The sequence below is a fragment of the Rousettus aegyptiacus genome, unplaced genomic scaffold, assembly GCF_014176215.1.
Source record: "Rousettus aegyptiacus isolate mRouAeg1 unplaced genomic scaffold, mRouAeg1.p scaffold_m13_p_9, whole genome shotgun sequence".
Lineage (NCBI taxonomy): Eukaryota > Metazoa > Chordata > Mammalia > Chiroptera > Pteropodidae > Rousettus > Rousettus aegyptiacus.
The window spans coordinates 16,139,258-16,163,169 of record NW_023416312.1 but is presented as its reverse complement, the minus strand read 5'-3'; the positions used below and the strand labels follow the sequence as shown (position 1 = coordinate 16,163,169).

General features: G+C 36.9%; 1 protein-coding gene and 1 pseudogene across 10 annotated transcripts in view; both read right to left on the bottom strand.

Moving 5' to 3' along the window:
- Positions 1-23,912, bottom strand: part of GK (glycerol kinase) — a 63,652-nt gene that overhangs the window by 28,921 nt on the left and 10,819 nt on the right. For 5 of the 10 annotated variants that reach the window (XM_036226769.1, XM_036226773.1, XM_036226770.1 and 2 more), the window contains exons 3-7: positions 21,830-21,936; positions 14,933-15,010; positions 7,329-7,412; positions 3,986-4,062; positions 1,388-1,525 (exon numbers count right to left, since the gene is read on the bottom strand). In XM_036226769.1, coding sequence (XP_036082662.1) covers positions 1,388-1,525; positions 3,986-4,062; positions 7,329-7,412; positions 14,933-15,010; positions 21,830-21,936 — 484 coding nt within the window. The remainder of the gene's footprint in view (positions 1-1,387; positions 1,526-3,985; positions 4,063-7,328; positions 7,413-14,932; positions 15,011-21,829; positions 21,937-23,912) is intronic. The other 5 variants (XM_036226772.1, XM_036226775.1, XM_016132218.2 and 2 more) reach the window with 1 other exon arrangement.
- Positions 9,494-9,637, bottom strand: LOC118608614 (annotated as a pseudogene).

Sequence of the window (23,912 nt, the reverse complement as noted above, 5' to 3'; positions counted from 1 at the left end):
AATTAATTTTAATAATACTGTATCTTTTATTTACCCCTTTTTTGGGGGTACTAACACTTTAAAATACGATGTGTATTTTACACTCACACACATTCTCATTTTGGACAAACCATATTTCAAGTGCTAAGTGGCTACCATATTAGACAGTACAGTTCTAGTTCACTGATAGTTAAATAAAAAAATCAGTTTAGCTTTTATCCTCTTATCTTTGGAAAATGAAGTCTTACTAAACTTGGCAAAGTGAAAATCATTGAAATGTCTGCCTCCTCAGGATCTTACTGAATGAACCCTGTTGGTGCTGCTATTGTTTCTTTTGGGGTTTTGGAATAACAGTTTTCATCGGGCCGTACGTGCACTGACCCAAGCACATATCTCAAAAGCAGAGTTTTAAACTCTTTAATGTTAATATCCACAGACCAGACCTGGAAGTACTGTTGCTTTCTTTTATGTGGACGCAATGCGGTAAGAAATGAACAAAAGTGGAGAGAAAAGATATCACGTGGGGAGGCATGGCCAATTGTGCTCCCTCTGAGTCTCCTGCAGCTCACAGTTCCCATATCCTGCTTTACTCTGGTTCCAGGCAATTGTCAGAGCTATTTCAACTGTGGCTGACATGTGTGAAAACTGCTGGCCATGAGCACAGAGCACAGCCTGCCCTGGGCTAGCACTGGTGTGTGTGTGTGTGTGTGTGTGTGTGTGTGTGTGTGTGTGTTGGGGGTTGTGTGACTATTCCCTCTGCTTTGGGGTATATTTGAAAATTCCCATAGTAAAGATAAGAGGTGGAGGAGAGAGGGGGTGGGTAGAGGGAAGGAGAGAAGGGGAGGGGGAGAGAGAGAGAGAGAACATTTTCTTTTAAGATATATCTGGGAAATTTTTATAATGTTAGCTTCTACTTACTTATCCATGTTTGGCTTAGTAAAAAGATTACACATCAGAAATTTCCACTGTGATTTTGCATTTTATGGCTTAATTAAATAAAAAACAGCCATATAACATTAAAAGGGAATAATAAAAGTAGCCTAATGTTTTATCATATTAGTTATTTTTCTAAGAAATGGCTAGTTGAAAAGTATATGATAAGCAAGAGAGAAAGGCTACCTAGATTACCAATTACTAATAACCTAAATTACTTATTCTAAAGATAAAAGATATGAAATGTGGTTTGTAATCATCCTCCATTTTTACTGAAATAAGGCAAGTAAAAATAGAAGTAGGCAAAAATGTCACTCGAATGGAAGCCGAAATGCTCTGCTATTTCTTCAGTGGCTTCTGAATAATGTCACCAACTCGAAAGTTTTGAACTCTTAGTAGAAAACAGATAGTAGGCAAGGCAATCTAAAAAATTTCTGAAAAAATTTCTCCATACAGGTATGCTGTTGTAACATACCCATATAAGCCATGAATCAATGGTCCCAAAAAGAGCTCTATCTTCTTTAACAGCCTTTTGAACTTTTGTCACGTTGTCAAGAAGCCAACGAAGTTTCACTGCACTGAAGTAAGTGCTAAGTGGAAGGCCTGTCTTGGACTAAAAAAGAGAAATTAAATTCATAACAGTTTAAAATGAAACAAAACACTAAACCAAGAAACTCAACAAATCACAAAATATTCAATGGCCCTAAAGGCAATCCCTCAGTATTACAGATAAAAACACTTTTCCTGTCTCATGGCACGGGAAAGCATGTTCATGAGCAAAGATCAAAAGTGGTATGTTTGCAGTTCAAAGAGCATCCACGTAGCAAGGTAAAAGAGCAAATTAAATGACACAATGCCCTGTAATCTAGATAGTGAAGATGTAGATGTTAACTTTTATGGTGAGTTAGTATTAACCTAGTCCAAAACTTTGCTTTTTATTTTATATTCCATGAAAGTGATATTTAAACTATTAATGATCAGAGAGTATATGAAATTATAAACTAATGACCATAACCGGAAACTTTTGTTTTAAAAGCATATGACTTTATGTTACATTCATATGTGTAAAAATATATTATAAATAAATATATATTTACACACATTTATATTCAAATAACATAAAATCGAATTAGTGGTGAATAGAGTTCAAAGACATGCCACATTAAAACAACAGAGTTGTTCTATGTGAGAAAGTAGCTGCCCTAAATTCAGCAAATACATTAAACGAAGGGAGGGTAGACTAAATAAAGGTTAAAGGGTAATAATGAAACATATATAGGCTTATCAATTTTCCTTGAGAATGGATCAAGTCAAACTCTTTTGTTTGTATATTAAATATCAAATTTATTTAGAATCAAATATATTTATAAGGGCTGACAAAAGTGGTTAAAAAAATACATGCTTCAAAATAGTGCAACTCTCTTTCCCCTCCCCAATTCAACTGACTCATTTATCAACTGACTACAGAAAGTGATACCTTTTTCCTTCTTATCTCCCTTGGTAAAAGAACTCAAACCAAGGGTTTCATACTTTAATCAATGGTCACCAACCCCTGGGCAGTAGACTGGTACCAATCCGTGGCCATCTAGGAACCAGGCCGCACAGCAGGAGGTGAGCAGCGGGCCAGCAAGCAAAGCTTCATCTGTGTTTGCAGCTGCTCCCCAGCGCTAGCATCACCGCCTTAGCTCCACCTCAGATCATTAGGCATTAGATAGGAGCACAGGTCACTGGTACCAAAAAGGTTGGGGGCCACTATTTTAATGCAACCCATAAGTTAAGAACCTTAACTCATAGTTTTCCAGCTTTCTTAGGGGGAAAAAAATCAATTATCAAAAATAATGAAAAGAAATAGTTAATGGGAATATTTTTTGATGTGAAGGACCAAAGGTCATCCCACAATGCTAATAGTGTAAATTAGTGTGTAATATCTATCTCATTTTCATGATTTAGATAGAAAGTGTACAAGTTGCCTAAAATGGCAATGGAGAGAAAAACATGCATCCCTTGAAGCAAAGTGTAGCTGGAGGTGGGGGTGAAGGCTGGGCAGGGTGACAGAGAGAACGCAATAGGAAATAGTAAGGGCATATTCAGGACTAGCTTGGTTATTTGCACAGCTCAGGGAAGGGAAGGGCCTGGTAAACTGCTGTGATTAATGGGATTTGAACATCAGTTTCAGAACCAAGAACAAGAAACTGCCATCAGAGTCCCGTTGGTAAATGTAAAGGAGATAAACCCAAAACTAGAACTTCCTTTTGGATACTAAGAGAATTTGGCCTTGACTTTGCTAAGAGAAACATCTTGTCTTTTTCAAAAATTCCCTCTCCATTTATCTGAAAAGAGATCTATATAAAGACTGAAAATCAGGCAATTTTAGTTAGCCATCTTCATATAAAGAAGGTGGAAGGAAAGTTCAACAAAGTGTCTTCTATTTTCTCTTCCTAAATCCAGATGTCTAAAAATTAAAAAGCACCCAGAACTTTCTTTGATGGATGGTAGAACAGAAGAATGAATTTGGAAAGTAGGGTTGAATTACAGGAAGTACCCCCTGGGAAGTATGGTTTAAAACAGGGAAACGTTATAATCCCCTCCAGTCTATCAACCTTGGAATATTATTCCTCCGATCCACCGCAGGATAAGGAAGACAGAAAGGTAAATACTTGAGTTGTCCTCAATTATTCACAGAGAAGTATTCTATAAATTTTATCAAATAATTATTGTGAAATAAGAAGTAAGGTTTGAATAGTCTCGCTGGTGAAATCTCTAAACCTTTTTAAACAAGCATTTTTTTCAGGTTTGACTTTTTACTTTTATTTTTTATTTTTCAATTACAGTTGATGTTTAATATTACTTCGTATTAGTTTCAGGTGTACAGCATAGTGGTTAGACATATATAATTATATGACTTACATGGTAATCCCCCCAATTAGTGTAGTACCCACCATACGCAGTCATTACTATATTATTGACTACATTCCCTATGCTATACTTTATATCCCCATGATTTTTTGTAACTACCAATTTGTACTTCTTTAAACAAGCATTCTTATAGTATACTTTTGAAGAGATTTCTTACCTTGACAAAGTTATTATTTCCTGGAATTCTTTTACTAAGAGTCTCAACGGTAGATTGGGTTCTTAGATCGAGCCACACTATAAGCCAAAATATAATAATATAGATAAAAAACTTCATTACAAAAATCATATCTTAATAAAATCACTGCCAAAGATAGGAGACCAATTAGTTTCCATAAGCAATTAAAATGCTATAGCTTTCAAAAGACAAAAATTAGAAAATTAGAAATGAATGGGTGTATTGTTAGAAGAGAATAATTTATGAGGGAGAATTTAAAGCTTTTATGCAAAATCACAGACCAAGTTAAGAGAATAATACAAACCTTAGGGCACTTATTTTATATCCTTTTTACAGAAAAAAACCAAAAAATGTTTTGAATATGGATTTTCTAAGCATACATGACTGCTGAGAAAATCTATATATTAGGCAAGGTTGGTTGCCAGGGTGGAATGTGCAGCCCAGAATCACTATACTCTGTTTAAAGCATGTATCTTTGAAAACTTGGGAGCAATCTGTGACAAAGTAGAGAATCTGATACTATTATTGAGGGAAAAAATAAGATTCAATTTCTCATGTATGAAATGCTTATTTACATTAAACTCTTTCAAAGTAGGCAAGAACCTGGAATAGTTAAAATTATTTCACCATTCTTTCTCCATGCTGGATTGTAAAAGAATAAAATCTCCATTTTAACAGATCAACATCATTTTACTAAATAACTATCGTCTACTTTCTGATTCCCTAGTAGAAAGCATTTTTGTTCTGCTTCGTGACAAAAGGCTTGAGAAAGAGAAGGCATTAAGTAGTATATAAGGCAATCATGAAAGGTAACCAATAGTATCAGCTAGGCTTCATTTGCCAGATTTAACTTTTGTACTTAACTTTTATAACTTTTAATGTGTTAGAGGCCACTTGATATTTTTAGGCACTGACTGTGCTTAGATGGCTCCTGAAAAGACTCAGGCCCGTAGTCTATTTAAAGGACACCAGGGAAGATTATACATACTTCTCCACTACACATGTGAATGTCGACAGTTATTGCCTAGTTTGGGTCACCTTTAACTATAGAATTTCTTTCTCTTCATTTAAAAACCAGTAAAATTCCTGTAGTGAATTTTAATCAATTCTTTCTAATTATTTAAACTTTCATTTCCCTTGAGCGCTGTCTGTGCTTGATTTTGACAGCGGCTACTGCACATGAGATTTAAATCGGGGACTTCAGGACACTCTGCTGGTTTCCATAGGTGTGAAAAGCAGCAAGAAAAGGCTTATTACCGCCAAGGAAATGGAGACAAAGGGGAAGACTATGGTGTGCCTGAGATTCAACCCCACCTCTAGCTCCAGTATCCTGTCTTGACCCCGATGATCGGCTCAGGAGAGAGTATGTGGTCTAATCAGCACAATTGAGATTTGTGCTTGGTCTGCAGGAATCTCTTTTCTCAGCTCAGCCTGGCACTGTGTGGCTGGGGCCTGCTGCCCTCATGAAGAGAGAGCTAAATTGGCCACTTCCGGAGGCATTCCAGAAAAGACAGATTTGGGGGGATCCATGCGACTGTGAAGCTGGAATAAAACAGCACCCAAACTAAGTTACTCTTGGATTGCTGGTTCAATGAGCAAATAATTCTCTCTTTAAAAAATTTCATTTAGTGTGGTTGAGTTTTCTACTACTTACACTGTGATTGATACAAGCCATAAGCAGCAGCACTGTAAAGTTGGCAAGTTCTCCCGTGTCCAGGGAACAAGGGCAGTCCACTTTTCACACAGTAGCAGTATTGTATGACTGTGACAAAAGTGGACTTTCCCCATGGGCAAGCAACCCCAGCAGGTTTTAAGGGCTTCACGGGAGTAATTGCAAAAAAATAGAGGAATTTGAGAGAAAAGATTAAAAACTGTGATAGGTAGAATTGACAAGTACATCTCAGTCCTCAGTGTTTCAAACTAAGTGGGCTAGGGTTTTAAAATCAATTTAGTTAAGTTTTTGATGACCTACTTTTAAAAAATGAAATAGGATGGATTAGAATGGAAAGTATCAGAGTTCACTGAACTTGGCAAGTATTGACCTGTGAAACTTTTGTCTTAGTCCTGTGGGTTTTCTGAATCATGGAAATATATATTTCTTTCTGAGGGCCACGAGCAAGAGACATGAAAGCCATTGCTCTAGGCTTTTTGTTTAATGACATAAAGCCTTCTAGATTGGTATTCTATATTTTAATGGACGTGATGCTCATCAAGGAGCTTAAAGATGACCTTCATCCCCAGAAACTCTAGGACAGTAGGTCTGGGGAGGGGGCCCAGAAATATAGCTTTTACATAGATGCCCCCCTTTAAAGAAACACTGCTAGACTCCACAGCAGCTGTTCTTACCCTGAAAGCACACCAGAACCACATGAGAACTTTGAAATTACACATCCCAAGCCCTACTTTTCAGGATTCTGTTTGCAGGTCTAGGCAAGACAGGCCTGAGTCTAATTTTGTTATAAGCATCCCAAGTTATTCAGTATTATACTAGAACTTGAGAACCTCTTTCATAGGGCATGTTTTTAGGATACTGGATTTGTTCCAAGCATTTATTCAAAAACAAAACTAAAGACAAACTGATGATCATGTAGCTCCCTGAGTCCCAGTGGCTCTGTGACTTTATTGTTCCTTGACTCCTGCTCCTGGTTACACTTACATAACTAGGCACTTTACTCCTCACTTGAAAACTTACTGGTAAGCATCCACAGTGGGATCCGCAGAATTAACCCCTCACCAGAAAGAGTCAAAACGTTGGATGTGAAATTGAGAAATCAAAGTTCTACGTTTTCTGGTTTTGCTACCAACAAGTTGTGTGACTCGAGCAAGTCATTTTACCCTTTGTGGCCTGGATTTCCTGACCATAAAATAAGGCAGTTGAACTAAATGGTGTCTAAAGCCCCTCTCTTGCCATTATGCCATGATCACAGAAAGCTGGCATGATATTTCCTTCATTTTTTAATAGCCCATGGATTTAAGGAAATTAGAATACATAGAATGAATTAGTAAGACTGCGAAAGAGAAAAAAATGTCAGTGGCTGGTATACTACCAAGCAATTCACAAATGCTCAATATTAATGGAATTAAGAACAAAAAAAAAATTTAGAAAACTCATTAAAGAAGCTAGGATGGCAGAATTAGATTTGCAAAATAAGAGACCAAAAGCCAAAGAGAAGACCCCAAGCTGGAGGACTAAGCACCTTGTGGAGGTAATTTCTGAGAACAATCAAAAGAAGTGCCAGATCCAGATCCAGCGGCAGTGGTCAATTTCCCCCAGCACGTCCAAGTTGGAAGGCTGGGAAGTGAGCAAGAGCCAGAGCACCAATACCTGTGGAAGTACCAGCAGCTGGAACTGAAGAGCCAGAGGAAACAACGGCAACTGGATCTGAAGGGCCAGCAGAAACTGGAGCAGCTGGAGCATTAGGAGAAATAATGGCAATTCATGCTAGAGATGGCCAGATTCAAGGCCTGTGTGCTCTTGTTGACCACTTAGGAAATGGTAGCTCACTTGAGCCAAGTTCATCAGAATGAATATTTTTTTTTACACAGCTGAGCGTAGAAAAAGAAAGGACGTGGAGTAGAAGGGGAACAAAGGCAGTCCAGTCAGAGTCTCTGGTTCAATAACATTTCCATTTGAACTAAGACCAGGTAAAGACCTGCTTCCTGTTTGAGATGACTCTTCCCTACCTGGCCACGTATCTGCAACCTAGTTAGAAAAGTGGCTCAGTTGGTTATTGATAGCTCACCAATCACTGAATTCAAAGGCTGTGTGATGGAATGAGTGAGCACATCCATAGGCCATCAAATGAATAGATTTAAAAAAATCAACTTGGATGATCTGAAACTTCATTTGTATTTAATAAAATCACATTCAATGTTTCTCAGTTCCCATGGACCAGGATTAGTTTAGTGATGTAGTAACAGCACAGAGGAAGAAACTGTGTTTAGAACATTTAGAAATTTGCATTACTTTGGTTAGGCATAACAATAGCAAAGAACCTAAGGGGGAAAAATATACTAGGGATAACGTAAATTATCTTTAGTTGACTAGAAGCAAAGGCAGACAATACCTCTCCTCTGAGATGGTTTAAGGAGCTCCTGACCCGACATGAAGTGAGATGAAGTGGCTCCAGGTTATGGAACACACCCTAAACAAGGACTGCTGACAGTTATACAAAGTGTTATCGGGTTGTTTCCCCCACAAGACACACAACAGTAGTAAACCAGATTTAACTTCCATGTGTTACCACTTGCCAAAAGTTAAGCTATTAATTAAGCTGGGTAAGAGTCTGTTTACAAAGGGGAAGAGACTATGTGATGACTCTTCCTGATGACATTTTCAGAAATCAGGTAGAGCCAAAGAAAAAATGGAGAGTAGGGGAAGGGGATGAGTTAAAACACATATATGTATATTCCAAAATGTGGGGGCTGGAACCTATTTCATCTCTTAGATGTATAAATGCCAAAATGTCAATGACTGACATGAGTGTGTAGGACACCCCAGGTAGGCTTTGTATTTCCCCTAAGCATACCTGTCTGTACAAATTAATCATTTCATCTGGCATTCCTGGGTTAAGAAGGTTTTTATCAGACAGTTCAGAACAGTGACCATAGCTAACTTAACTCATTGATTTTCGCCTCAAGCCTATAAGGTCCAACTTTCATTTTTTTTCTAGTTTAATTGTCAAGGGAACAGGCACAGAATGATAGTAGTGAAAAAGCCAGGATTTGAACCCAGAGTCTGGATCCAGAATTAAACCTCTATGACATAGGTGTAGCCAGGAAGACTTCATAGTCTTAAAGAGACTATGAAGAAATATTAAAGATTGGAGACCTCAAAGTTGAAATCTAATTCAGTGTTTTTAAATTTAATCTGGCCAGCGTTAAAGAATTTAATCATTGCAAAATATGACAGTATTTCTTTACAGATATAAGGCACACAAAGAACCACATAACAAAAGACTTGAAATCATGAAAAGTGAGTGGATCTTGATAAAGCTAAATACTCTAGATTTTACGAAAGTAAAAACACCTGCAAAACAATAAAAAACAAAACCACACTTTCCTTGTTTAAGGCCAACCGTGCTTAGGAGTTTTGAGATGGTTTGCCCTCTATAGCTTTTTTTCATGCTGATACTTTGAAATATAACCCAGATCCAGTTCCAGAAAAGATTTAAAAAACTGAACTCAACATTCCTTCAGATCTTAACAGATGATTACACAGGATTAATTATTGGCCCAGGATTAACCAATATGTAAAAATTTTAAAAAGGAAAGAAGATGAGCCACATTTAAAACTGCAGCACTCCACATAAAGAGTTATGTGTCATAGGAAACTTTAAATCCAACATCTTAGGGGAAAAAATGTTTGCAATTCATTTAAATAAAGAAAAATGGTTCAGAGACAAATGATTTTTGTTGGTGGGTTTCTTCAATACATTAAAAGTCTTAAATCAGACTTAAATCAGACTATGTATATATTTTCTTTTTTTACGCCTACAGCGCCCGGTCTTCCTAAGAAAAAATGGAGAGTAGGAGAAGCGGTGGTCTCCCATCCAGGTACTAACCAGGCCCGACCCTGCTTAGCTTCTGAGATCAGATGGGATCGGGCTTGTTCAGGGTGGCATGGCCATAGACTATGAATATTTTTATATTAAATCATGAATTCTGTGCTACAGAAAGCTACCAGAGTGAGGGTTATATTGCATACTAATCAACTGCAGTAGCAAGTGACGAAACATGACCAAGAAGGGGAAAACAGTTGGACCATCCTAGTTAGGACAAAACATTTCACTGGTGGTACCAGCGAAATGTGCATAAGGACACATTAGATATCGTTTGAACAACCTGGGTAATTTTATACTTTTTTATCAGTTCAGTCTGTGGTGTATTCGTAAACCCAAGCTTTTTTTTTTCCCAATAATACTTAGATACCAAGGTGTGTAGACCACTAATAAAGTTGGTTTGGGAAGAAAAAAGCTTAGAAAAATGGCAGGGGGTGGGCTGTTGGGAACTCTTTGGAAAAGAATATTGATGAAAATAATGCTAAAAGGGAGAGACAAAAGTCCCAGACAGATGAGGATAACCGAACGAAGGCGAGAGCAGCCAAAGGCCTGCTTCAGATCCAAGGCCACAAAGTTCCTGCAATCTATCTGTGAGGTCACACACGGCACAGTGACTGGGAAGTAGTGATGCAAAGTGACACTTCTTCATTTTAGGTACCACACCAATGTTTACCTCACTAGTCACAGAATTAACATACAAATTTTAAAACTATAGGAAACTTCTAATATGGGTCATCTATGCCTCAATGGACCTAAACTGTTTTCTGTGCTTATAATTGTATCTATGATAAAAGATGTCAAAATACAAACATTCCTTTATTGCAATAAAAAACAAGTAGGCTTTCTCAGTCTTCAATAAGCATATTTCATGTCCACTAAAAGCACCCTGAAATTCTCCTATCTATGTTACTGTACTGTGGGAGAGTAAGCTGAGTATTTATCCAGGACCCCTGAGCCATAAAAAAGGCCACATAAAAGTTAATTTAAAAAAAGAGAGAAATGCAGACCCCTCATTTGCTTTTCTATAACAAATACTGTTCATCGGTTATATAATTTCGTAAGTAAAGAGAAAAAGAGGAAAAGGATAGGCCTAGAGCAACAGATTTACAAGAGAAAGAGACAAGAACACACACACACAGAAGTAAAATCCAGATTGTGATATAAACAAAGACAAAGAAGATCAAAGACAAATATATGTGAAAATATGAGTCCGTTTCCATCAATCCCGCCTTTTACTGTTTTAAGATAAAGCTGCTAAAGATTTAATATTCTGTCGATATTCTCAACTGAAGGCTTGCATGGAGATATGACACCACAGTGTTATCAGGGTAAAATAAAATTGGAGGCAGACTCTATCCTTGTCAATACTTAGTGGCTTTTCTTCCCAGCTATTAATCTTTCTCTCTCCTCCTTTTCTATTGCTCTTCCTCCTCCTCTCTTCCAAATGCCTGCCCGGTTTGTCACTATATGCTCATGGTCATCACAGAATCTGTTACATAGAAAGGCACCTGCATTTTTGTCGAATTAATTAATTTTACATCCATTCCTAGAGTAAACTCATCTATAATAAACTAAGACTATTACCTCTATATTATCTACTTTTAAAGTATACATTTTGAACAGTCTCTTTACAATAGAACCACAAATTGCTAATTGCCCAGAAATTAGCTTTGATTCCAAGTCTGATATTGTCCAAAAAAGAAAGCCATTTTTTTTCTCCCACGTTAGCATCCCTTAATAATACTTAATTTCTTTCCATTCTCTCAGGCTAAAAATCTTGCCATTCTGTTTTATTTTTCCCTCATCGCTATACCCTATTCAATTTACAAACATATACATTGTATCTTCCCTCTGTGTCTTCACTGAGAAGGCCTCACTCACTTGTGTTCTCTCCATTCTCTATCCTGATGCACTAATCCATCAACTCATTAGCAGTCTCGACTTTACTGCAGATAGGTGAATCCTCTGGTTACTTTAAAATTTTCCTTTTTATCTTCAAGTCTCAGCATACATTTATGTATGGCTTTCTGTCTATTCATCTTACCAGGGATCACAGTGATTCTTAAATCTGTGAATTGATATCTTTCATCAGTTTTCAAAGACTTTATCGTCTCTCTTTCCTTTACTTCTGAGACTCCAATTACAAATATGCTGTACTTCTTCACTTTACTCTATATTTCTCCTAGATTCTTTTCTGTATTTTCTAAACCTTTATCTCTCTACTTCAGTCTGGATATTTACTTCTGATCTCTCTTCTAGTTTACCAATTCATCTTCAGCTGTATCTAATCTGATATAAAATCATTGACTGAGTTTTTAAGACAGTTTTAGAATTTCCATTTTTAAATGGCTAATTTTTTCTCTAGGATTATCGATCTTGTCAGTTAATTCCTTTAACATGTTGATCACAGTTAAAGTCTGATAACTCTTAATATCAGGATTCCCTATGGGTCTGTTTCTAATGTCACTTGTTACTGTTGGTTTTTAGTCATGTGTTGTTTTGTATGTCTGATTATTTTGTCATAAAAAGCTAGAATTTGTATATAAAACTATCTGCAGAGTTTTATATACAAGTTCTAGTTTTCTTCTGAAAGGAAGTTAAGCTAGGAGCACTGGCAATCTCAGACCACCTTAATCCTATCAGGGTTTAAAATTATTTGAATGGGCTTCAATTCCTATGAGGGTTGGTATATTCCCAGTTTACCTCCCAGGCTTTGCCATTCACAGATCCAATTGAAAGTCTAGGATTTTACCAATGTTCATCCTTTCCCTTGGCAATGCCTGACTCCATTGTTTGCCTCTTTGCCTTTATGAACCTATGAAAGTGCTGCTTAGCTTCTCAGATGTTCCTTTCAGAATCTACAGATATCTCTAGGGAATAAGCAACACTAAATGCCAAGCTTACCTCTCTGAGCTTTCCTTGTCTCCTGGATCTTGGCCCCACAATTCCTAACTGCCTCGGTAACCTGGTCCTTCACACAAAAGTTTTTTTTTTTAAGTTTCAAGTATACAGTACATTGGTTAGACATTTATATAGTATAATAAACATTCCTCCTAACTGGACAAAGTTTTATTTTTCCCCAACCTCTCCAGCTGTTTCAGCAGACCGGTGCATCTGAAATAACCTATTCCTCCACTGTGGGAAGCTAAAATCCTTTTATTATCCATTTGTCCATGTTACCCTGAGCACAGCTTTCAGTGCCCTCTCTAGCCTCATCAACGCCTACCTATCTAATTGGAACACAGACTTTGGGGTTGGAGAGGTTTGTGTTCAAACTGTGGCTTTATCTCTACTCATAGTTGTATGGCATTGAACAAGTTATATAGCTTTCTCATAATTCATTTAGAATATAAGGCTAGTAAAACCTGTTTCAGGGTCATTGAGATTAAATAATATGTGTAAAGTGTTTAGTATAATCCCTAGTACATAGTAATAGCAGTTAGCACCTATTGAGTATTATCACTGATAGTTCCAGTAAAACTCTTAAATAAGTCATCCAATGCTTGAATCTGATCAATTTTTTCACTCTTTAGTGAAACAAGTGTACACATTTTCACCTGCATAGCTTGTTTACACTAACCTTCAATTCTCCTTTTTCCTAATGTAATCCAACACATTCTTCAAGGCCTAAAATGGGGTTCGACCTCCCCCAAAGATATGCTAAAAATTCAAAATCTGTACTAACCTGTACTTGCTCTAATTCCTATTCAACTTGGAAACACACAATGTATCAGCTATTCCCTAATTTTGTTAGTATCTTTCCAAAACTAGATTATAAAGTGTTTACAAAAACAGCCAATAATTTATAGTCTCCATGACATATCCAGTATAGCGCCGAATACGTAAGAGATTCTCAAAACAAGCTTGTGCTTCAGTATAGAGGAAAAGTTCTTCATGTTCCATAAGTACAGTTTGAATTAATACTCCAAAGCACATATAAGGGGAGAGGGGTGCAGAGTGACACAGGTAGAAGGAAAAAATGAGTAAATAAGCACATCACAAAATGAAAGTTTTTCTGGTAAAATATTTACTTAAAGCCTTCACTATAAGCATAACTTCAACTAGCCTAAGCAAATTGCTTAAAAATAACTCAAAGTCCAAAGTTGCATCTTTACAATTCAAGTTTAGAGTTTAACAGGAACTTTCTGGTTCTGCTGAATAGGCCCTTCCTTTCACTGGGGGGGTTGGGGAAGTAAAACCCCTAACTAGTTCAGGAGTTGACTAGAATTGATCTGTGAAAAAATATTCTCTTAGGTACTAGTTGTTAAAATTGTAATATGATGCTTTACTTATATTCAAAATGCACTGATCATAAAGATGAGAACAAAATAAAGATTTTAAAAATGTACTTTTGTGTAGTAGGACCTTGGTTGCAATTCTTCCACGTTTTTTAAGTCTTTAATTTTTTTTATCACAAATACAGAAGACATGCTAAATGCTTTCTAATAACGATAACATTACATGCCTTAATTTTTTATAAAGATTATTTCTAAAGGATTCATGCTATTCATATAATGTACCTTTTTTAGTATATTTTCTGCTCGAAAGTCAGTTTCTTCCAGTCAATACTAAAGTACTATATTACTAAAGTCACTGTAAAGTAAAAATAGCTCACACTATACGTCATCCTATTTCTAGTAATTTTGCTCTTCATTCCTCTCACCCCACAACCTGTTATTTTATTGACAAAAAATTAGGCTTTGCTAATTGTGACAGAATGACAACTTTTAGTGACTATACATTTAGAATAAAGTTTTCCTTTTAGCAAGTGACAGTGTCGTTCAGTGCTCAATTGTCCTATATTAAGAGAGACACTAAAATATACCTATGGTCATTTACATTTCATAACATGTGATAACTAATTGTGGTATATTTGAGATATTGAGTTTTTGAACCCCTACTGAAATAGCATAATTTGTAGCAAAAGGAGCTAAAAGCTTGAGATTTTATTTTCATAACCTCAGACAAGTCAATTCAAATTCCTAGGTGGGAAGACCAAATATATAAGTGCTTTACAGAGAGATGACCACAAACATTTGTAATTTTGATTTTTGAGGGGAAGAGGTGAGATCTCTTTTAGGTGTCAGAAAAAGCAGGGACTACCAAACGGGTCTAGTAACATCAACCCATCTATATGATACAAATAATCAGGAAAAGGGGAGAGGATGGGAAAGAGTTAATTCAAGGTTGTGAATAAAGATCTGAAAATGGTAAATCTATGACAATGGATTTCTTAGAGGGCTCTTCTGCCCATCTCATCAGACTATAGGGATCATGACTGCAAGCTTTTTAAGCCGGGTGTTTTAGTATGACAATGCTTGCGAGTGGAGAAAGACCTTGCATTGGGTGTCCATGCATGACAACTTACCTAGAGCATTGTAGAGAGGCTCTCCAGTTAACTTGTCCCAGACTACCGTGGTTTCCCTCTGGTTACTGACACCAATAGCTTTAATGAGAGAGTAAACAGAAGGGAGTAGAAAATGAAATTGGAGAACAATTCTCATTTTTTTTACAGGCACGAATAAAATAACAATTAAAAAAAAACATTTGCAACATTTGTAGTAATACTGAGTTTATTTTCTTTGAGTGGCCCCAGGAAAAGAGAACACCCAATGTAAAGTGTTTCCTTTCATTGTTGCAGACTCCTTCCTGCTTCACTATCAACATTCAATAACATGGGCCCAGAACGACATCCAAATGAAGAGCTCCCAGGTTGTCTTATAAACAGGGAATGCAATAACTTTCCAAATTCATAAACCTAATTTATTATTCTGAGTAGACCAACAACTACTTCATTCATTTACTAATTGCTACAAGAAATTTCTTTCTCTGTATGTGTGTGTGCACGCACCTGCCTGGATTTTAAGAAAAAGCCACAGGTCAGATCCGTCATGCTGAACAAATGCATATGGTTGAGTTAGAAATTCAGTTTTATTTCTGCATTTTAATAATATGACAAGACATACGAGTCTGAATCAGGCATAAGTACAATATATGATGATGTTTACTTACAATGACCTACATAAAACTCCAGTGCTATAGTTACAGTAAGTCACTGTAAGTAAAATGCGAATTACCATCATCTTATTCAATTTAGCTTGATTCGGCTAAATCGGAGGTTCCCAGACTTGGTTGATTGTTACAATCAGCTGCAGAGCTTTTTAAAAATACCAATGCCCAGGCCCTGGCCCAAACATTCTGATTTAACTAACCTAGGATGGGCACAAATACTGTTAGTATTTTTTTCTGAAAATTCCCTAGGTGTTTCTACTGTACGACCTGGGTTGAAAGCACTGGGTTAAAAAAGTGAGCTCTTCCAGAATTTAAGATTAGAACAGACCTTAAAAGCTATATAATCAACAACACACCTTAAGCTCAAGCCTCTTCTAGAATCACCTGTCATGTGACCATTTAAACAACACTTCCAGTGACAAGATATTCACTACTTCTCTCGAGGCGGAACAATCTCTATTGCATAGCTTCGCTATTAAAAAGAAAATCCCTTTCCTTGTAGCTTCCACCTATGAATCTTAGCTATGTGCTTAGGAGATACACAGAATAAGGTTAATCCTTCTTCCACATGTCAGCCTGTCACACTTGAAACATATTTTTTTCCATCAAGTCTTGTCTTCTTCTGTCTAAGCTGAACTATTCAATTCCTTTCCACTGCCCCTATCTCCATGTGGTATGTTCCACCTCTCCTAGGAACATGCAATCATCTGTATTACTCAAATTATACCTCCATAGGAATGCTCCATAGGAATAACACAGAGCTGAGGGGAATTTGTTCTAAATAATCTTTATCCAATGCAGATTTACTTACTTTATTTAACGCCTTTCCTAGAGGTACAAAGATGATCAAGATTCTACTCCAAGGAAACATAGAGGCATAGGGTAAAAGCAAGAGATTTGGGAGTGCTTTTTAAAAAACAGAAGACATAATTCTTGCTAGAACTAAAGAAGGAAGAGAAAGGAGAATGTGGGGGAGAGGGGGGCTGGGAATCAATGGGGCATGGTCTTGATCCTGGTAGTGACAGGACGGGATGGGATTAATGCCCAGGTGGAGGGAAGAACCACAAGTAGGGCAGAAGGGTACTGCTTTCCTTGTGATGGATGGATGAGGAAAAAGATCCAGATAGTAATTACAGGAACAGGAAGTTGAGGCATTAAGGCCCCAGAGCCTCAACTTTCTCAAAGAAGCAGCACACAAGGTTATCTGCTGAAATGGGGCCTAGCAAAGGTAGAACCCAGCAATTGGGACACTATTCAATAGAGCTTAGACTCTGAAGCCAGATTGCTGGGTTTCCTATTCCAATTCCTCTGCTTTCGAGCAGCATGGCCCTGGGTCTGTTTTTTATCTTCTGTAAAATGGGAATAAATAATGATTCCCATCTTACAGTGAGGAATCCGAGTTAATGCCTATTAAAAACAGTGCCTGGTACATACTGAGCACTCAATAGATGTTACTTACTGCTGCTGTTCATTGTCATTATTATTGAGGAGACAGTGAAGTAAGAGTTGCAGAGAATGGGACTGAGCAAGCAGGACACAGAAAAGAATTCCCCAGCAGCACTGTGGGCACAACAGAGGCCAGAGACCTCAATGGGACCTCGGCCACAGGCTGCTAACTAAAGTGGAGTATTATTCACGTGATACTTTTAGTGACGACTTTACAATGTGGACTCATGATGAATTCACAGTCTACTAAAATCTCCTATCCTTCTCCACTACATTAATTTTCCATATACAGGCTGCTGGGTGCTCCCTTAGCCATAATCTTTGAGTCACTATTTTATGCCCCTCACGCTATCTTTATCAGCTTGTTCTAACTTGTATTTAGAAAGTAATCCGGAGCTATTTCTATTTGATTTCTTAGTCACAGGTTCCTCCCTGACCACTCCTTTTCCCTCAACCTTAATTCAATTCCTTCATGCCAAGTAAGATTGCTTTTCTTGCAGACAATCAATGTCCAGTGAAATGGTGTCTCAGGATTCTCTTCCAGCCACAAACACATCTCTAGGACCAGTTTCTTCCCAGGGCACACAGCTTTAGCCAGTGCCTCTGAACTTTTTCAATGTTCTAACTTCTTGTTATTTTTACCCTGAAATCCTCTATGTTTTTTAAAGAAAACTTTTCTGATTGATAATTCCAGCACATGTGCCTTTCTTAATAGTTCCTAATTTTAATTCTCTTTTTCTCAGAATAACACATTTGGGTTGTGTAATTCTTCACACTAGTTCATTTACCATTTAGGAGCGTATGAAAGTTATATGCATACAGTATATAAATGCTGGCTTCAGGCTTCTAGTAGCAGATACTATAATCATTAGCATATATAAAACCCAATGTATTATTCTCATATCTAGCAGATTCATGTTTCATTTACATATTCTTTCTCAGGGAGAATTTTTCTTAACACTGAGTGTCCCTAGTTTAATTAAGTAGTTAAATGCTACGTTCAACATCGCTGGTTAATTTTGCTTAACATTGCCCCTGAAAAGTTATCATCATAGTTAAGAAAATTTACTTAGAAAAAAGCCTTGGAAATACTCCAGGATGTTATATAATTGTTGTCTTGGGAGAATTATGAATGGCATTCACCCTTACTTAAAAATAAAATCATAATTGAAAATTGGAACACATTAAAAAAAATAGGCAGAGCAAAATAAAAGTCCTAGAGGAAGGCCCTGGGGCTCTTTAAAGTGCCAAATGGGTTGGGGTATAAAGTTTTTTAAGAAAACAGTCTCTGGATGGTATGTGCTTGAGGCCACTTATAACAATTGCAAGTGAGATATGGGCACAGCTGGGAAGTTCTTTATGTTAAGTGAATGAGGTATCTTTCTGAGACCACTGAGTACATTCTGAGGTGATGGAAATGTGTTTGACCATGTCGGGTAGGCAAGGCAATGGAGGAATAGATAGTTTCCCTTTTCTTGATCACTGAGATAACTATCTTTGATATAAGAGAATCTAATTCCTGAGAATGCTATGCTCTCAGCTTTGAAATAGTTTATCTTGTGTTTTGATTGTATCACATGAAAAGGGTAAATGAAGAGTATCTGATATTGTAATTTTTTTTTCTTCTGAAGAATATGTGTTAAAATTATCTAGATTAGTGGCTCCCTGATTCAAATATTGCTGTAATCATACCATAAGGGCTTAATGATGGTTAGAAAAATTACTTTAGATGTGAAAATTATAAATTAAGAATATATGACCATAATGTAAATTTTAGTTTAATTCATTTTTAATCTGACATCATTTTCTCATGGATAATATTATAGGCTTTGATTAACATAAATATTCACTCTTTCTTAAAGTAAAATGAATAAAGTATTTCTTTATACTTTATAGTTCCTTCAGTCTAGGCAAACAGAGCTGCCCAACTCTCTAAGTCAAGAAGTAAAGAAGCAGCCTATTTAATTGGGCTCATGTGTGCTATTCAGCTAGAGAATGAACTTGAATTTTGGAGGGAGTATTCATAGGGACCTGGAATTCTGACAGATGAGGACGACTAAAACCAATGAAACTGGAATTTGCAAAAGAAATACAATCAGCTATAATGAGCTCTTAAGGATTATCAGTTAAGACTGTAAATGAATCACTCTTCAGCTGGAAAAACTCATTCATTTGCCACACTAGAAGTAAAAACTGAAGTGCTTTGTGAGGTTATCATCAGCGTGGCTCAAGAAGATGATGAGCACAGGACCAGGAGACAGGGGAGCTGTGCTTTAACGTTATCTACCACTACATTGCTACATAACCTGCAGTAAGTCCCTTTCCCTCATTTGTAGCTAGGTCTAGGTGATGAAAGATCCTTTACAGCAGTAGGGTTTTATGATCTAGAGTTCTATATAGGCAAGCAAAACTTGGCCTTTGGCAGAGCCAATTCAATAAATTATCTTGGAAAAAATTTTTAGCACAAGCGGCTTGGTATAGAGGGGCTGTGGAATGTTCTCTTCCTTGGCCATGGGCTGGCAGTTGTTGAGAAGTTCTTGGTCACTTTGGCTCAGGTATGGGTTTTACACTGGCCAGACACAGAGGAGTGGAGAGCAGAGAGCACCACGTTTGGTATTCTTACAGACCATTTGATGCAAGTAGAAGACAAGTCACATGGACTGGAGTTGTGTTTCATGTTCACATACAAAAAAAATAAGAGAGAGAAAAGGGAATGGCACCCAAGTGGGTCCAGAAGGCCAATGGGTCACAGTGTACTTTACCTATAAGGGAGGAAGAATAATGTCAAAAATTTGGCCAGTCACCTTGGACTCTACATCCTGAACATGGCTTTAAGCCACTAAGATAATTTACATCTTTGGTAATAGATATTTTAACAGAATGTGCTACCAAATGCCTTTTATGTGTTTATGCAGTTTAGACTATGAAAGCTGTGAAAACAACTCAAGGAAATGATCAACAATCACTTGGATGCACAACTGTTCTAAAACTTGTTGAACACAACTCTAAAAGAAGCTCAAAGCACTTCTGCTTAGATGTACAGACAGAATGAGGATAGGATATTAAAAAATTGTCATCAAAATATTAAATCTACATGGGTGTTTATTTCTTTTAAAAATCTGCAATAACAGAACTATATTATTATTACAATTTTCTATTAATTTTCAATTATTGTGATTATTGGATTAACATGTTTCCCTTACTCGACTGATAGCTGCATGACCCTAATAGTGCTTCTTTGCTTCTCTACCACACCCAGCACACAGTAGGTACTCTGAGTTTGCTGAATGAATGGTTTTGATTATATTCAGTCTTTTTAAAGTAAGTTTTGTTTACATAGATAGGGGAAAGTCTGAAAAAAAAACAAAGTTTCATCTCAGGAGGGCTGGTAAATAAATCCCAGAGCCAAGAAAGATGACATGAATCTCACTGATGTTTTCCCCCTACTTAGAGTCAAACTACCTAATGAAGAAAAAACTAGCCCTTGAATGATAAACTTGAAAATTTTAAAGTATAAATAGATGGCAATTACCACATTATGCCTCTACCCTTTACACTAGCATATCAATTTTAGATGATTTGGTTATTCTTTTTTTTCCTGTATGCATGATACAAAGCCTAACTTAGGTAGATATTCTATTAAAACTACTACTAGAAATTGAGAGAGAGAGAGAGAGAGAGAGAGAGAGAGAGAGAGAGAGAGAGAGAGAGAGAGAGCGAGCGTGAGCGAGCGCACTGTAATCGTCTCACACTCTCAGTTACTTCAGGGAGATTTTACAGGTGAAGTGTTTTGATTTCAAACAACCTTCCCTTCCCCTGCTGTTCCTTATTCTAGTCTTTCTTTCCTCAGTAAAAACAATCCCTAATCTATCTAGGAGTCTAGGAGCTCCAACAAAAAACCCAAGCATCATCTTTGACCCATCTCTTGCCCCCAAACCCTACTGCTCTCTCTACTACTCTGACATTGAATCCATCAGCAAGTTCTGGCCCTTTGTCCCCACCTCCATTGCTACCGATGTCAGTTAAGCCATCATCCTTTCTCAGCACTTTCATAGCAGGTCTCCACACAGGTCTCCCAGTGTCCACACTTACACTTTTACCATCCTCTCCTCACACTGTTCCACACAGCAGTCAGGAAGTTGTTTTTAAACTGCAAGTCAGAACCTGTCATCCGGTTGTCTTGCTTAAAACCTTTCCAAGGTTCTCTGTAATACTAAGAATAACATCTAAACTCCTAACTGTGGCTACAACGCCCTATCTACTTCCCTGATTTCAGCTCCTACTGAAACCTCTTACCCACCCACCCTCTCTCCCTCTTTGACCTTCTTTAACTCTACTTTTGACATGCTGGCCTTCTTTCTGATCCAGGAATGTGTCTAACTTATTCCCACCTCAGGTCCTTCACATGTGCTGTTTCTTTTTCGTCAAACACTCTTCCCCAGCTATTTGCATAGCTGGCCCCCTTTGGCCTTTGAGCCACCTCCTCAGAGAGGCCTTCTCTGGCCATCCAATCTAAAGTAAATCTCTCTAGGCACACCCTACCATATCACTCAGTTTTATTTTCTGCATGGGACCTACAAATATCAGAAATTAGCTCGTATTTGTCTGTCTTTATTGTTGGTCTCACCCCCACCAAACTAAAAGCTTCATGAGAACAGGAATCTCATATTCCTGTTCGTTGTTGTATCCTCAGTTCTCACAGAAATGCTTGGTGCTGCATAGGCACTGAATTATGTGGCTGAATTAATTAATTAATAAATATGATTGAAATAATCATGCCACAGAATAAAATATTCTATTAAAATACCTTTTATGTTGGAAATATCAATATTGAGCTGTCCAAGTTTCTCACATGTTTTCTCTATGCACTCATAGACAGACTGCAGAATTTCCATAGGATCTTGTTCCACCCATCTTTGAACAGAAAAATGTATTTGGTTAGTTCATGAGAAAGTAATACAGCTGTAATTTATTTCTCTATAAATGTTCACTTGTGAGGGTATGGCTGGTACATAAATTAAAATCAGATAAGCAAAGCAAAGCATATACAACACTATAAATAAATGATTTGAAGAAAAGCCTTTTTCCCTTACCTTTCTATTATTCTTCATACAGTAATTCATTATTTGAAAAATGGCAAGTAATAAATTACAGTCCACAAAAATAGCAAATATTCTACCCATTTTTAAGTCATCTTTTTCAAATCCAGTAAGAAATTAGTTCCCTCATTCTTAATATCCTGCAGGTTTAATGAATTGATAAACTATGTGTATGTTTCACTGGTCTCTGGTTCTAAGTAGACTGATACCTATCTACAAAGCAAAAGGAATTCCAAAAAGTCAAATAAGTACACTAATCTCTTTTGCCATTTTTTCTCAAAATGTTTGTTAGAATTTAGGGGAAAATTTAAATTTGTTCTACTATTTCAAGTAGATAAACGATTGGTCCAAGATTTCAGACCCAATCCCAGTGCAATTTTGGTAAGGTACCAGGGCTTCAGAAGGCCTAAAGGTTCGTAATAAATGACAAGGAAGGAAGACCTGGGAGAAACAAATGATGATTGAGGAAACACAAAAGCAGAAATGAAACAAGGTAAAAGAATCCTACAGGAGGATCTGCAAGTAGCAAGAGAATTCCAAATGCCTTTCTTCTCTGCCTTCCCCTGGCCTGCCTGGCTTTCCTGTGCTTCAAGTTGTTTCTAAAACTCTCCTTTTCCCAAAGCCCAATCTCCTTCCATATATTTCTAATTTTTGTCCCTCTAAGACTGAGGTATCCTCTCTCTAAATTGCAGTGGGATCAGGCCTGTGGACAGTCATTCTTATACTGTTAACATATCAATGGCTTTTATTATTAATCAAAGGAATTCTTTAAAACATAGGATAACATTTTTCATGGAAAGAAAATTATAAAATTTGTAGGATGCCAATCTTTTCTCTTTTTTCAATTGAAGTAAACTTCATAGCAAAATGAACTGATCTGAAGCCCACAATTTGTTGAGTTTTAACAAATGTACATACCCATCAACCAACACTCCAGGCAAGATATTTCCATAATTCTGGAAGGTTCTTTCATGCTTCTCTCAAGTTAATGGCCTACTCTACAGACAACCATTATTCGGATTTATATTATCCTAAAGTAGTTAAGCCTCTTCTTAGATTTCAGATACAGCAATGAAGTATGTACTCTTTTGTGTCCAGCTTTTTCCACCTACCATGTTATCTATGAGATTCATCCATGTCGTTATGTGTATCAATTCACTTTTTAAAAATTGGTGAATAGTATTTCACTGTTACCCATTCTACTGATGATAGACATTTGGGTTGTTCCCAGTCTAGGTTATGATGAACATAGCTGCTATAAAAATTCATATCTGTCTTTCTATAGATATATGCTTTCATTGCTCTTGGATTAATTCCTAAGGGTGCAATGCTATAGATGTATGGTTAATTTTATAAGAAACTGCCACACAGTTTTTTAAAGTGGTTGTATCATACACATTGTTAAATTTTAAATAATATACTTAACATATCATTTAATCACAATTACTACATATGAACATTATTCCCCAAAAGGATGATTTTAGTATTAGATATGTAAATGCTTTTTAAAAAAACAGATCTTTATTTAAGAAAAAACCTCTTAAACTCAAATTGGCCAAGCAGTGGTTTGGCTACGATAGAGACAGCCAAATGACTTCTAAGTCAATGCAGAATTTCTGATATTTAATTCTCTTTTTCTTTATTACTTTATCATCTCCTTCTTTGCTGTCATTGAATTCCTAAGACATAAATTACCTATACATGTTTTACCAAGCTACCAAGTTATCTCTTCTTTTCTCAACTAATACCTATACCTCAAGTCTTCTCAGGAGGGTATTTGGTCAAGTTTAC